The sequence below is a fragment of the Lingula anatina genome, chromosome 7, assembly GCF_051362555.1.
Source record: "Lingula anatina isolate TDL-2025a chromosome 7, LinAna3.0, whole genome shotgun sequence".
Taxonomy (NCBI): Eukaryota; Metazoa; Brachiopoda; class Lingulata; order Lingulida; family Lingulidae; genus Lingula; species Lingula anatina.
This window is the reverse complement of record NC_141773.1, coordinates 19,352,624-19,362,386: the sequence shown is the minus strand read 5'-3', so window position 1 is coordinate 19,362,386 and position 9,763 is coordinate 19,352,624. Positions and strand designations below refer to the sequence as shown.

Genomic DNA, 9,763 nt, shown 5'->3' with positions numbered 1-9,763 from the left:
AAACCCTACACATGTATGTTAATGCCTGCTTGTTGAGCTGAAAGTCTTTACTTAAAATATTCATCTGAGTTTCATAAACCATACCACTTAAATACAAATTTCTCCAATAGTATCACTATGTACTCATTCAGTTGTAATAAACACATCTGATATTTATAGAAGTTAACATATTTAGTTTTTTTTTCTTATTTTTACAAAAACTAATAAAATAAAAAGATAAAAATAGAATTTAAAAAAAATGAAAATTTTTGTAATTGCAAGGAATTGAACAAATATCCATTGTTCAGACTTTTCATACCTTGTCATCTTCTTGATTCTTTGCTAGAATTTGGTGGCATCATTAAAAAACAATAAAAGACGTTATTATGTACATTTGTGCTAAAATATGCTATCATCTTATTATCCACCAAAAAGTATATTTACCAGTACACAATGGAGTCACATTCAACATTTCCTTTTCACAAACCACAACACCTTGTCTCAGAAGTTCTGCAAGAAAAGGTTAAAGAAATAAGAGACAGAGAGAATGAGATATTGGTTCAAAGCAGTCTATTGTTAACCTATTTATTTTTACAGTGCATTATAAAAATGCTGGTCAACAATTTTTCACTCTGTATGACTAATAACCACATGAATTTCACTTTAAATTATGGATACAGGCTGCAGTATGAGTATTGTCGTGCCTTTTTTCTATTTACATAATCCGGAAATAATCCACTAAGTATTGTGGGAGGCCCCACTCCATTGTGCCCTTCTGCTGTGACATATAATATTTTATGGGCGCATTAAAGTGCCATTAAAAAATATAAAATAATGGAGAGGGCGTTGGAATGAAGAAGTGATAGGCAATTTTTTGACATTTTGTCCGTTAACTAAAACAATGTTTTGGGCCACCCATTTTATTATGTGACATAATCACAAACCTCCGGATTCAACCTTGCAGAATACATTTTTTTTGTCTTCTTATTGTGGATCAGATCTGCACTGACGAGGATCGTAAATGCTCTTTAAAGATGCTCGATTATCTGTGAAATATCCCGTATTTCTCAAGCATTTTATTTTTAGTGACTATCAGTTGTCCGTTTGTTTTTCCTGCACGTCATCTCAAATTCAGTTAGGTTTTCGTTTTTATAGGCTTACATGCCTGGTATCTTGTATTTTGTAGTGTGGACTCTGATTTGCCTAAGAAAATTTAATTTCTATTAAAATAGACATGGCGGTCACCGTAATACATGAATTTTGTACCCACTGTAACATCATAATAAGAAACCGTTGAGGGCGCTACATGGAATAAATGTTAAAGGGGAGTGAATAACTCACAGTGTACATAACAATGAGGCATCAATCAGCGTAAATTACCTGCAACCATGACACTGTCACGTAAAGGCCCGTTTACATTATACTGTATCCAGTGTGCTACCGGACGAACAAGGTTCGCATAGAAGAATCGCAAGACTAGCAAGTCAAAACGTTTCAAAGCACAAAGTAATTATAAATTATGTGTATAAAAACAGCAGTCAATGACCGTTTTTCATATTGCTAAAAATGCCCCAGTATTAATTTGAAATAAGGTTTCACCAATTTGTTTTGTGTAAATTTGACTTAACGGCTTGAAGAAGCAATTCGAACAAACACGTCATCACAAGAATTAAAGAATCACAAACTCGCATTATTTAAGGATAGAGGAGACAAAACGGTAAACGAAGAGATAGAAACCCATAGAACCCAGAATTTTTATTTCATTGACCACAATTCTGATTTCGGATTCTGTTGTCGCCTGCGGAAGCAAGTAAATAGGTACGTCAACCCAACAGTTTTTTTTTTCTAAATGGCTGATTGAAAAGAAAGCCTTGCGTTTGCATATTGTCAATATTACTGTAAGTGATAAATGTTATATGGATAGTTTACCGTATCAAAAGTGGTTAGCTGTAAAAACACATCGGAATGCAGGGACAGCTCCAGGATTATTTGAAGGGGGGTCTGCGGATGCGAAGCCGACCCTCACACACCCCTTGGAGTGGGGTTTGGGGCCCGGGGAAAGATCCGATTTTTTTGGTATTTTGGAGGGCGATTTGTCCAATTTGATACGGTTTACAACTCTGAATCAGCTAGTCAAAATTCTAATTTCAAGAGTAAGTGTGAGTTTTTTAGAAATCGAAGGGGAGGGGGGGGGGGGATCAGGACCCCCCTGACACCCCCCTAAATCCGCCACTCGGAATGGGAGATCAAGCCAGGCAGCTAATGACAAGGATTGTTGATAATTTTAATTTAAATTCTTTAGATGCTTTAAAATCTACGTTTATCTACATGCAGATGGGGTTTTGATATAAATTTTAGTCAAAGAAAGGAGGTGTTAGCATCTGGTGTTAAAAGTATTAAAAACACCATTAGAAATAGCCAAGTTTCCAACCTTCTTCCCCTCCCCCCCCCCAAAAAAAAATAAAATAAAATAAAATAATCTTCATTAATAAAAATAATCTAAGTAATTGACAAAAATATAATTTAATGAGGGGGTGTTCTGCTAAATGGCGTAGGCTACTTGTAGTCATTTATATACATTTCAACTGCCGTTTTCTACAAATATGTATGCATACGAATGTTTGGGAAAACGGGACTAATTGTGATAGATATGCAAATAAGAGTATGTGAAAGGTGACTGGTTTATGGAAAGGTTTAACAAGACTTGAAAAACCTGCGGTAGGTGTGAATTCCGTTGTTTGCATGCCTTTTTACCACAAACACCAGTATCTTGCGGTTTTACTGTAAAAGATTTATACAGGCTAGACGGCTACACCCACACGATAAAATCAACTTGTATAGGCCTATCCGTATCCCCGCCTACTTCAAAACTGATTGGAAGAAACCTATTAAATTAAGGATACCTTGCAAAAAGTAATTATTTTGATACCAGGCGAATATTTCATAACCCGTTTTGTAATTTTTAGGAAAATTCACTGCAAATCTGTTGCAAATCTCGTAAGCAATAATGAGGAACGGTATCGTTGCTGTGACTGTTCTTCTCTGTCTCTGGTTCGGAGTGGACGCCAGACTGTTCAACAGGCACGAATGCAAGTGGGAGTTCCATATGGACAAGACCTACAGACCTCCTCGAAAGATGCCTCTGTGCTGCAGGTAAAGTGTGATGTTTTTTTTGTTTTTTTTTCGTTTTCTATTTCATTTTTTTTTTAATATCACTTACAATACGTTTTAAATATACACGAGAAATAGGCCTGTGTACTTGGAAATGTTTACAGGTTGTTTGCAGGTACCCCCCATCCCCCCCCCCCCCCCCCCCACACACACACACACACACACACCTTTTAGACTTTGATTTTTATGTTTTTTTTTCTAAATTAAAACAGGCCCCCATGAGGCGATTTGGAGCAAAGTCTCAGATACTCAAATTTATTGGAAGAGCAGAGACAAACGTCAATCGAAGTCACATGAATAAATTGCAGTTTCTAGGTGAAAAGTAGCCTACCGTGTTTTTTCTTAATTTTTATTTTTAATTTTTTTTTTTTTTTTTTGGTGGCCACTTTTTTTATGATAGGCCTTAGTCCCCTAATTATTGCATTAAACGCAATATTTTTCTTTTAGTTTTTAGAATATAGGCCTAATCTGTTTTTAAAGACAGAGACTTTTAATTTTCAACGCGCTATGTAAGTGTTTTGGTGCAACGGAATAAAATGCGGCACTTTTGCAGTATTTCCCCAACCATGTAACTCCTTAATTTCCATAATGTTTTCTAAATTATTTGGGTAGTGACTTTGAACAATGTCTAAGTTATTCAAATACTTTGGCATACTTTGACTTTAAAGTTAAATGTAAAAAAAGTAAAAGAACTAAGTAGAAAATTTCCAAATAAACTAATTTATTTGAATAGCAGATACATAAATCAAAGTCAGCACATAGCTTTATTTTGATTAACTTTGGGAAATACTGCAAAAGTGCTCGAATTACGATTTATTTTATATTCAGAGAAGTGGGAAATTGCATCTGCACCTCGCCGGACCTTTTTGCCTTCCCGTCTGACAGACCTTTCCCTAGATGTCGCATCGGCCAAGACAAGAAGATCGAAGTCGTTCAACACTGTGACAAAATGTGGGCCGGAGACGGTTTCTGCTGCCTTAAAACCGACGACTGCGAGTGCTTGAAGAATGTCCAAAGAATATGCGGCATTGCGGCAGAGAGGATATTAGGCCCAGAAACCGCAACGGCCGACCCTGGTCAAACAACGACTGATGGGAACGGAGTTGAGGTTTTGGGGGTCACGAATATTAAACCACCAACCTTACCAAATGGAGTGCCAGACATTTTCAAGAAACGGGCGAAAGATTGCGTGATTACCGTTATCTTCTACGGCAACAGGACGGGCCTCTGCTGTCAAAAACACGCATTTTGTGAATGCAAGAAAACAAAGAAGGGGCGAATGGCCATCTGCAATGGGTACCTGGACTTCCTGTAAACTCCTACTAAAGTCAGAAAGCGAATCACCGAAAACCGTTTGACACACACCTCAGTTTTTGATTATTCCTTAATTGGACCGTTTGATGGATGCATGGTGAAAAGACGATAAGAGCAAAAAGGAATAGGCCTACTTGAATTAATAGTTTAAAATGTTGCAAGAACACATTGTCCACTTTCAAGGTACTTCAATTTAGGATCTTTCAAACAATATAAGTCTACCAACATTTAAGGTGGATGTGATCTCACAATTTGACAAAATGCTACTAGTACACTTAACCTACGTATCTATAAATTAAATATGAGATTTTTAAGACAATATCTTTAGAATTTTTTTTCTGGGAATGGGATATGTTCTTTTCTTGTTTTAAGGTTAAGTTTGGCAATTTATTCAAAGTGATATGTTACATTACGACACAAACCGCTACCTCATTATTTCTGATTTATGGCACCAAAGGTGAACGTATTAATCTTGCCTGAGTAAAAAGGCACATATTTGTTTAGCCAAATGTTGGAGCGAAATCGGGTTGCAACAATATTATCCAGAGGAAATCACTTTTATTGACTCATTAACAAATACTCCGAATATGCTATTGACGGTAACACCAGTTCAGTCAAAGATTTATTCAAGGTAGTAAAGGTTGCAATGTATTACAGAAACCCCCTCATTAAAATGGATTGTTTCATCACTGCTGTTTTATCATGCCATACGTACCTCTTAATTTTTCATGTTTGGTAACTTTATTACTTCTTTTAAACAAAGCATTGTTCATGCATTTTCGTTATCTTAAATTTAAACTTTTTATTAATTAATTAATTCATTCATTCATTAATTCATTGCATTCTGACAATTTTTCATAGTCATCGTGAACCTTCTGTCATGACTGAATTTTGAGTTTTATTTCTTTAAATGCAATTAACCAACACGATGCTAATAGATCCCACAGCACGCGTGGCCTTGATGCAAAGTATGACAATAACCGCTGTCTGTACCATAACGTATATTGTGTGCGACTCTCCTGTATTAGCCTTTGTGGTGTGACACAGTGTAGTTTATTATGGTATGGGGAGTACATACTACTTGAGAGTTGAAAGCCTGAGGGTTAATAAAAAAAACTGTGTATACACTGAAAATCACAGACAAAACTTTAAAACTCCTACGTTCTTTGTCGGTAAACCACGCTCTTTTGAATAACAACAATAATACTAATGATAAATCAATTAGAGCGTTGGTCTTAAATTTACCAAAATTTAGAAGCTGAAAGACTACGACTGATGGTCAACAAAATAATATAAAAGCCTTCACCTCATGGGGCGGCGTGACAGCGAGTTAATATCCCAATGTCTGAATGGAGTATTTAACTTACAGCCCCAAACACTTGACGAGGCATCTTTGATGAACACACTCTGTTACTATGGCAGTACGTAATTTAAAGGTGGTTTTAGATTATATAAAAACATACAACAAGGTCCGGCCCATTGTGGAGCTTGGTGCGCGACTCTTAAAGAAGCATTATTAGCCAAACTATTATAAAACACAAGTGGTACTACACTAGGTGGACAAAGACATACATGCTGGTTGCATGCATGTCTCCATCCAAACTTTTCCATCCTGAATCCCAAACTTCACCCCACTCCTATCCTCGTCTAAACAACCCTTGAAGAAGACATTCCTGATCTCACCTCAGGAGGAAACGTGGAAACATTTTCATCATTTTAATATCCCAGGGATAAAGTTAGACAGACAGAAGCCACCCAGAGTGCATGTTGGCCACATATACCAAGAAGCTCTCAGCAGATGTGATTACCTTGTGGTTTAGCAAAAACAAGTCAGGTTTTATGGTGTTTGCAGTTGCAGTTTTTCACAAGTCAGGAGAAAAGGTATGTCAGACAAAGATATCTTGTTTGAATTTAAGTTTTCTGTAATGAGAAAGAAAGATGTAATTCATATTTGTATTATGTATCCACAAACGAAAATGGTAAGCTGTTTTAAAACGTACTTTTTGTTTCTAATTCTATCTACTTTATTTTTATATTTCTTCTCGACGTTATTAAATAATACACTCAATAATAAATGATCCGATTCGAAACAAGAAATAATGAGCCATTAACGCTCAATACATGTATATGAGAAGCTTATATAAACAAACAAACAAACAAAAAAAAATAGTAAAAATAAGTAAAAAATAAGTAGCCTACTAATTCAGCTGACCATAATATTGGGTTCCTATTTTGAAGACCCAAAGACCTGATCGAAAAAGACTTTTCATTTGTCAGAATATTCATTGTCCCTAAACAAACATATGGCGAACAAATAAGCGTTTTGGGGAATACTGAAAAGTCAAACAACTGAAAACTCTAACCAGCTAACTAATGTGGAAACAGATGTTTCAGAGGTCTTTAACATGAATATCATTTCATTTATCCGTGTCTTTGCACTGTCTTCTTTTATTTCCATATAATCCATTTCCAGACATTTCAATCACGAAGAATTAACAGCGATTATCACCGACAATGACTGCCGCAGTCGTCACCGTGATTGTTGTTCTCTGTCTCTGGTACGAGGCAGATGCAAAGTTTTTTAATAGGCCCAGATGCCAATGGGAATACCATATGGACAAAACATACACCCCTCCTCGAAAGAAGCCTCTTTGCTGCAGGTATAACTTTAGTGAGGCACAGTATTGGTCACGAGTTAGGGAGCTTGCATTGTAAACGCAAGTATTTAAAATTCATACAAAAAACTTGGTCTGAGATATTTGACAATGAATTGCAGAGCTTAATAGTTGAGACCAAGATTTTTAAAAATAATTTTTAAATACTTAGAGTCCCCTTTTGGGCTTGATATCTGTGCTTACTTGGTCACATCTAAGATAATGGTTGATACCATTTGTATTGTAATATTAGAGCCTGTGAAAATACAAGTGGTTCTGTTTGAATGTTTTGTAAAATTTTTATTCAGGTGCAAAGGAAAGCAGGCATACGACCTCAATGTAATGGCAAATCTGTGTCCCAATGTAGAAATAAATGGTCGTGTTGGATTTATTACCTTGTGGCAGTAAACATTATAAGTTATTGTTCTATTCAGGGAGGTGGGAAATTGCATTTGCACCTCGCCGGACCTTTTTGCCTTCCCTGCAGACAGATCTTTCCCTAGATGTCGCAGCGGCCAAGACGAGAAGGTAGAAGCCGTGCAACACTGCGAGAAAATGTGGGCTGGAAACGGTTTCTGCTGTCTTAAAACTAAGGACTGCGAGTGCTTGAAAGATGTCAGAATGATATGCGGAGTACCTGCCGAAGCGAGGTTGAAACCGGAAAGCAAACCGGTAGATTCTGGCCAAACGACAACACCAAGTGGTGAAGTTGAGGTTTTGGGAGTCAGGAATATTATCCCACCTTTTTTACCCGACGGAGTACCAAGGATCTTTAAGGAAAGGGCACAGAGCTGTGGTATTAGCATCATCATGTATGGTAACAAGACCGGCTACTGTTGTCAAAAACACGCGTTTTGTGAATGCCAGAAAACAAGAACCGGACGAATGGCCATATGCAATGAATATTTGTACTTTTACTTCAAACTTTAACTCATTGGCAGGGTTTTGCAAGCGCTTAGAAAGAATTATGTTGATAAAATGCGACATGCCAGAGAAAATCTATGAGAGCAAAACGTTTTCACTTTTTTTTAAATAAGGACTTCTGGTGTTGTGGGAGTAAAAGAAATATTGTCGATATTGCATAAAAAACTCAAGGAGGTATCTCACAAAATACTTCATGTTTACTGATGGGATGTGATTCAAAGTCCGACTTATTATTAACAATATCAACTGATATCTAGAATCCAGTTATTTGGATTAAAAAAAAAAACTTATACTAGTATTTTGGTTCCCAAGTGATTCTGAATTCTGCAAGTTACAATGGACTCCTCTTTCTGATTTACTGTTTTAACATAAAAAGGCCGTGCCCGTTGTTTTATATGAACTTTTTTTGAAGAACACTATTTGCATTTTTTCGTCTGCCAGTTCATTTTCAGTAATTGCCATACTCGGCATCCGAATTTTGCGAGGTAAACACGGTCGATACCATTGGTTTCGGTCACAGCTCTACGGACTTGCGGTTTCTGGCGTTTGAAAGCCCTCCATTTATTCTTTAAAAATGTCTGTACGATTATGGTGGTTATACTAGTCACGTGCTATTTAATGTCATGAAGTGACCACAGTGCAACCAAACAAGCCCTTAACTGGAAATGAAAAAAAAAAAAATCCACAGAGCAGGCCAAAAAAAAAAAAAAAATTATTAATCGTGTTTATAAAAACATCGTAATTTCTATTTCTCTTTTTATTCACTGGTATGATTTGTGCTGCATAGTACACCTTTCTGTATAAAAAACATCTTATTCTTTTCATGAGCAGTTAATATTGTAAACCGTCAAACTGCCTCTATTTCCCCCTCTTTTCTTAACTACAGCAGTTAGTACGCACTGGTCAGGGAAGTAATGAATGCACTTATGTGTACTACCTAAGGGACCAGACAGGTAGACAAGGCAATGGTTGCAATTAATTACTGGTAGTAAGTGCATCGTTGATGGACCCTGAAACAAGTTACTTTTCATATTGAACCCGTGTATTTTAGTCAGCTGTGTTCCACAATCGTGCATCTTTCTCACTTCCAGGCCTGAGAAACATGCAGTCCACACTGGTTCATTTTGGCATTAAAATCTATGACCGGGATACTTTCCGCACCGGAAAAACCCCTCTGGTATTAAATTCTATCAAAGCCAGGTAGAATAAATAAAGTTAAAGTGTTGGGCACAGCAGGCACATGCCCTTCCCTAAGATTCTGAGGCACCCTCTTCTCCCTCCCTAAAAGCACCAGAACGACCTATATGACACCAAACCAAGGAAGTTACCAGTCCTGTTCCTCACACAGAAAAGTTAGATTGATTCACAGTTAAAAAGGGTTTTATCAAGCCTTTTTACTTATTTTTGTGTCCCCTCTCCTTTCCCATAGCAAACACATCTGGTTACACACACTGAGTGACACGTGCATATATTGACTAACCAAAGTCCCTCCCCTCACAAAGGCTAGGACGCATTCGTGGACATACTAGCGGAATGATTAATGGCTAATTTGAAGTAGTGAATACGAAAGTAGCCCACGTGAAAGTTATTCTGATATACACCTTTCATTCCCTACTTAAGATGCATCGGGGGAACACTAGTTAAGCCCCTTTTTGCACTTTGAGACACGCAGTTCTAACGTGTGAGTAAAAACAACTTATTTCCGTTATCATATTTAAATT

At 36.9% G+C, this 9,763-nt stretch overlaps 2 protein-coding genes across 3 annotated transcripts; both read left to right on the top strand.

The window, feature by feature from the left end:
- The first annotated feature begins 1,616 nt into the window (after nt 1-1,616).
- LOC106159337 (uncharacterized) lies at nt 1,617-5,176 on the top strand. 2 transcript variants are annotated; one of them, XM_013535599.2, is made up of 3 exons: nt 1,617-1,797; nt 2,946-3,132; nt 3,979-5,176. In XM_013535599.2, the coding sequence occupies exons 2-3, from the start codon at nt 2,987-2,989 to the stop codon at nt 4,463-4,465; spliced, it is 633 nt and encodes a 210-aa protein (XP_013391053.2). In that variant the 5' UTR covers nt 1,617-1,797; nt 2,946-2,986; the 3' UTR covers nt 4,466-5,176. The 2 variants fall into 2 exon arrangements, with proteins under 2 accessions (XP_013391053.2, XP_086872678.1); XM_087016552.1 differs by lacking the exon at nt 1,617-1,797 and having other exon boundaries at nt 2,492-3,132.
- A 665-nt stretch (nt 5,177-5,841) lies between these two features.
- Nucleotides 5,842-8,473, top strand: LOC106159335 (uncharacterized). Its single transcript, XM_013535597.2, has 3 exons — nt 5,842-6,345; nt 6,938-7,124; nt 7,553-8,473. The coding sequence occupies exons 2-3, from the start codon at nt 6,979-6,981 to the stop codon at nt 8,046-8,048; spliced, it is 642 nt and encodes a 213-aa protein (XP_013391051.1). The 5' UTR covers nt 5,842-6,345; nt 6,938-6,978; the 3' UTR covers nt 8,049-8,473.
- The last annotated feature ends 1,290 nt before the right edge of the window (nt 8,474-9,763 follow it).

Coding starts and splice junctions, on each gene's coding strand:
- LOC106159335 (XM_013535597.2), top strand. CDS start 6,979: ATGACTGCCGCAGTCGTCACCGTGATTGTTGTTCTCTGTCTCTGGTAC. Junction 7,125..7,552: donor AAGAAGCCTCTTTGCTGCAG/GTATAACTTTAG, acceptor TGTTCTATTCAG/GGAGGTGGGAAATTGCATTT.
- LOC106159337 (XM_013535599.2), top strand. CDS start 2,987: ATGAGGAACGGTATCGTTGCTGTGACTGTTCTTCTCTGTCTCTGGTTC. Junction 3,133..3,978: donor AAGATGCCTCTGTGCTGCAG/GTAAAGTGTGAT, acceptor TTTTATATTCAG/AGAAGTGGGAAATTGCATCT.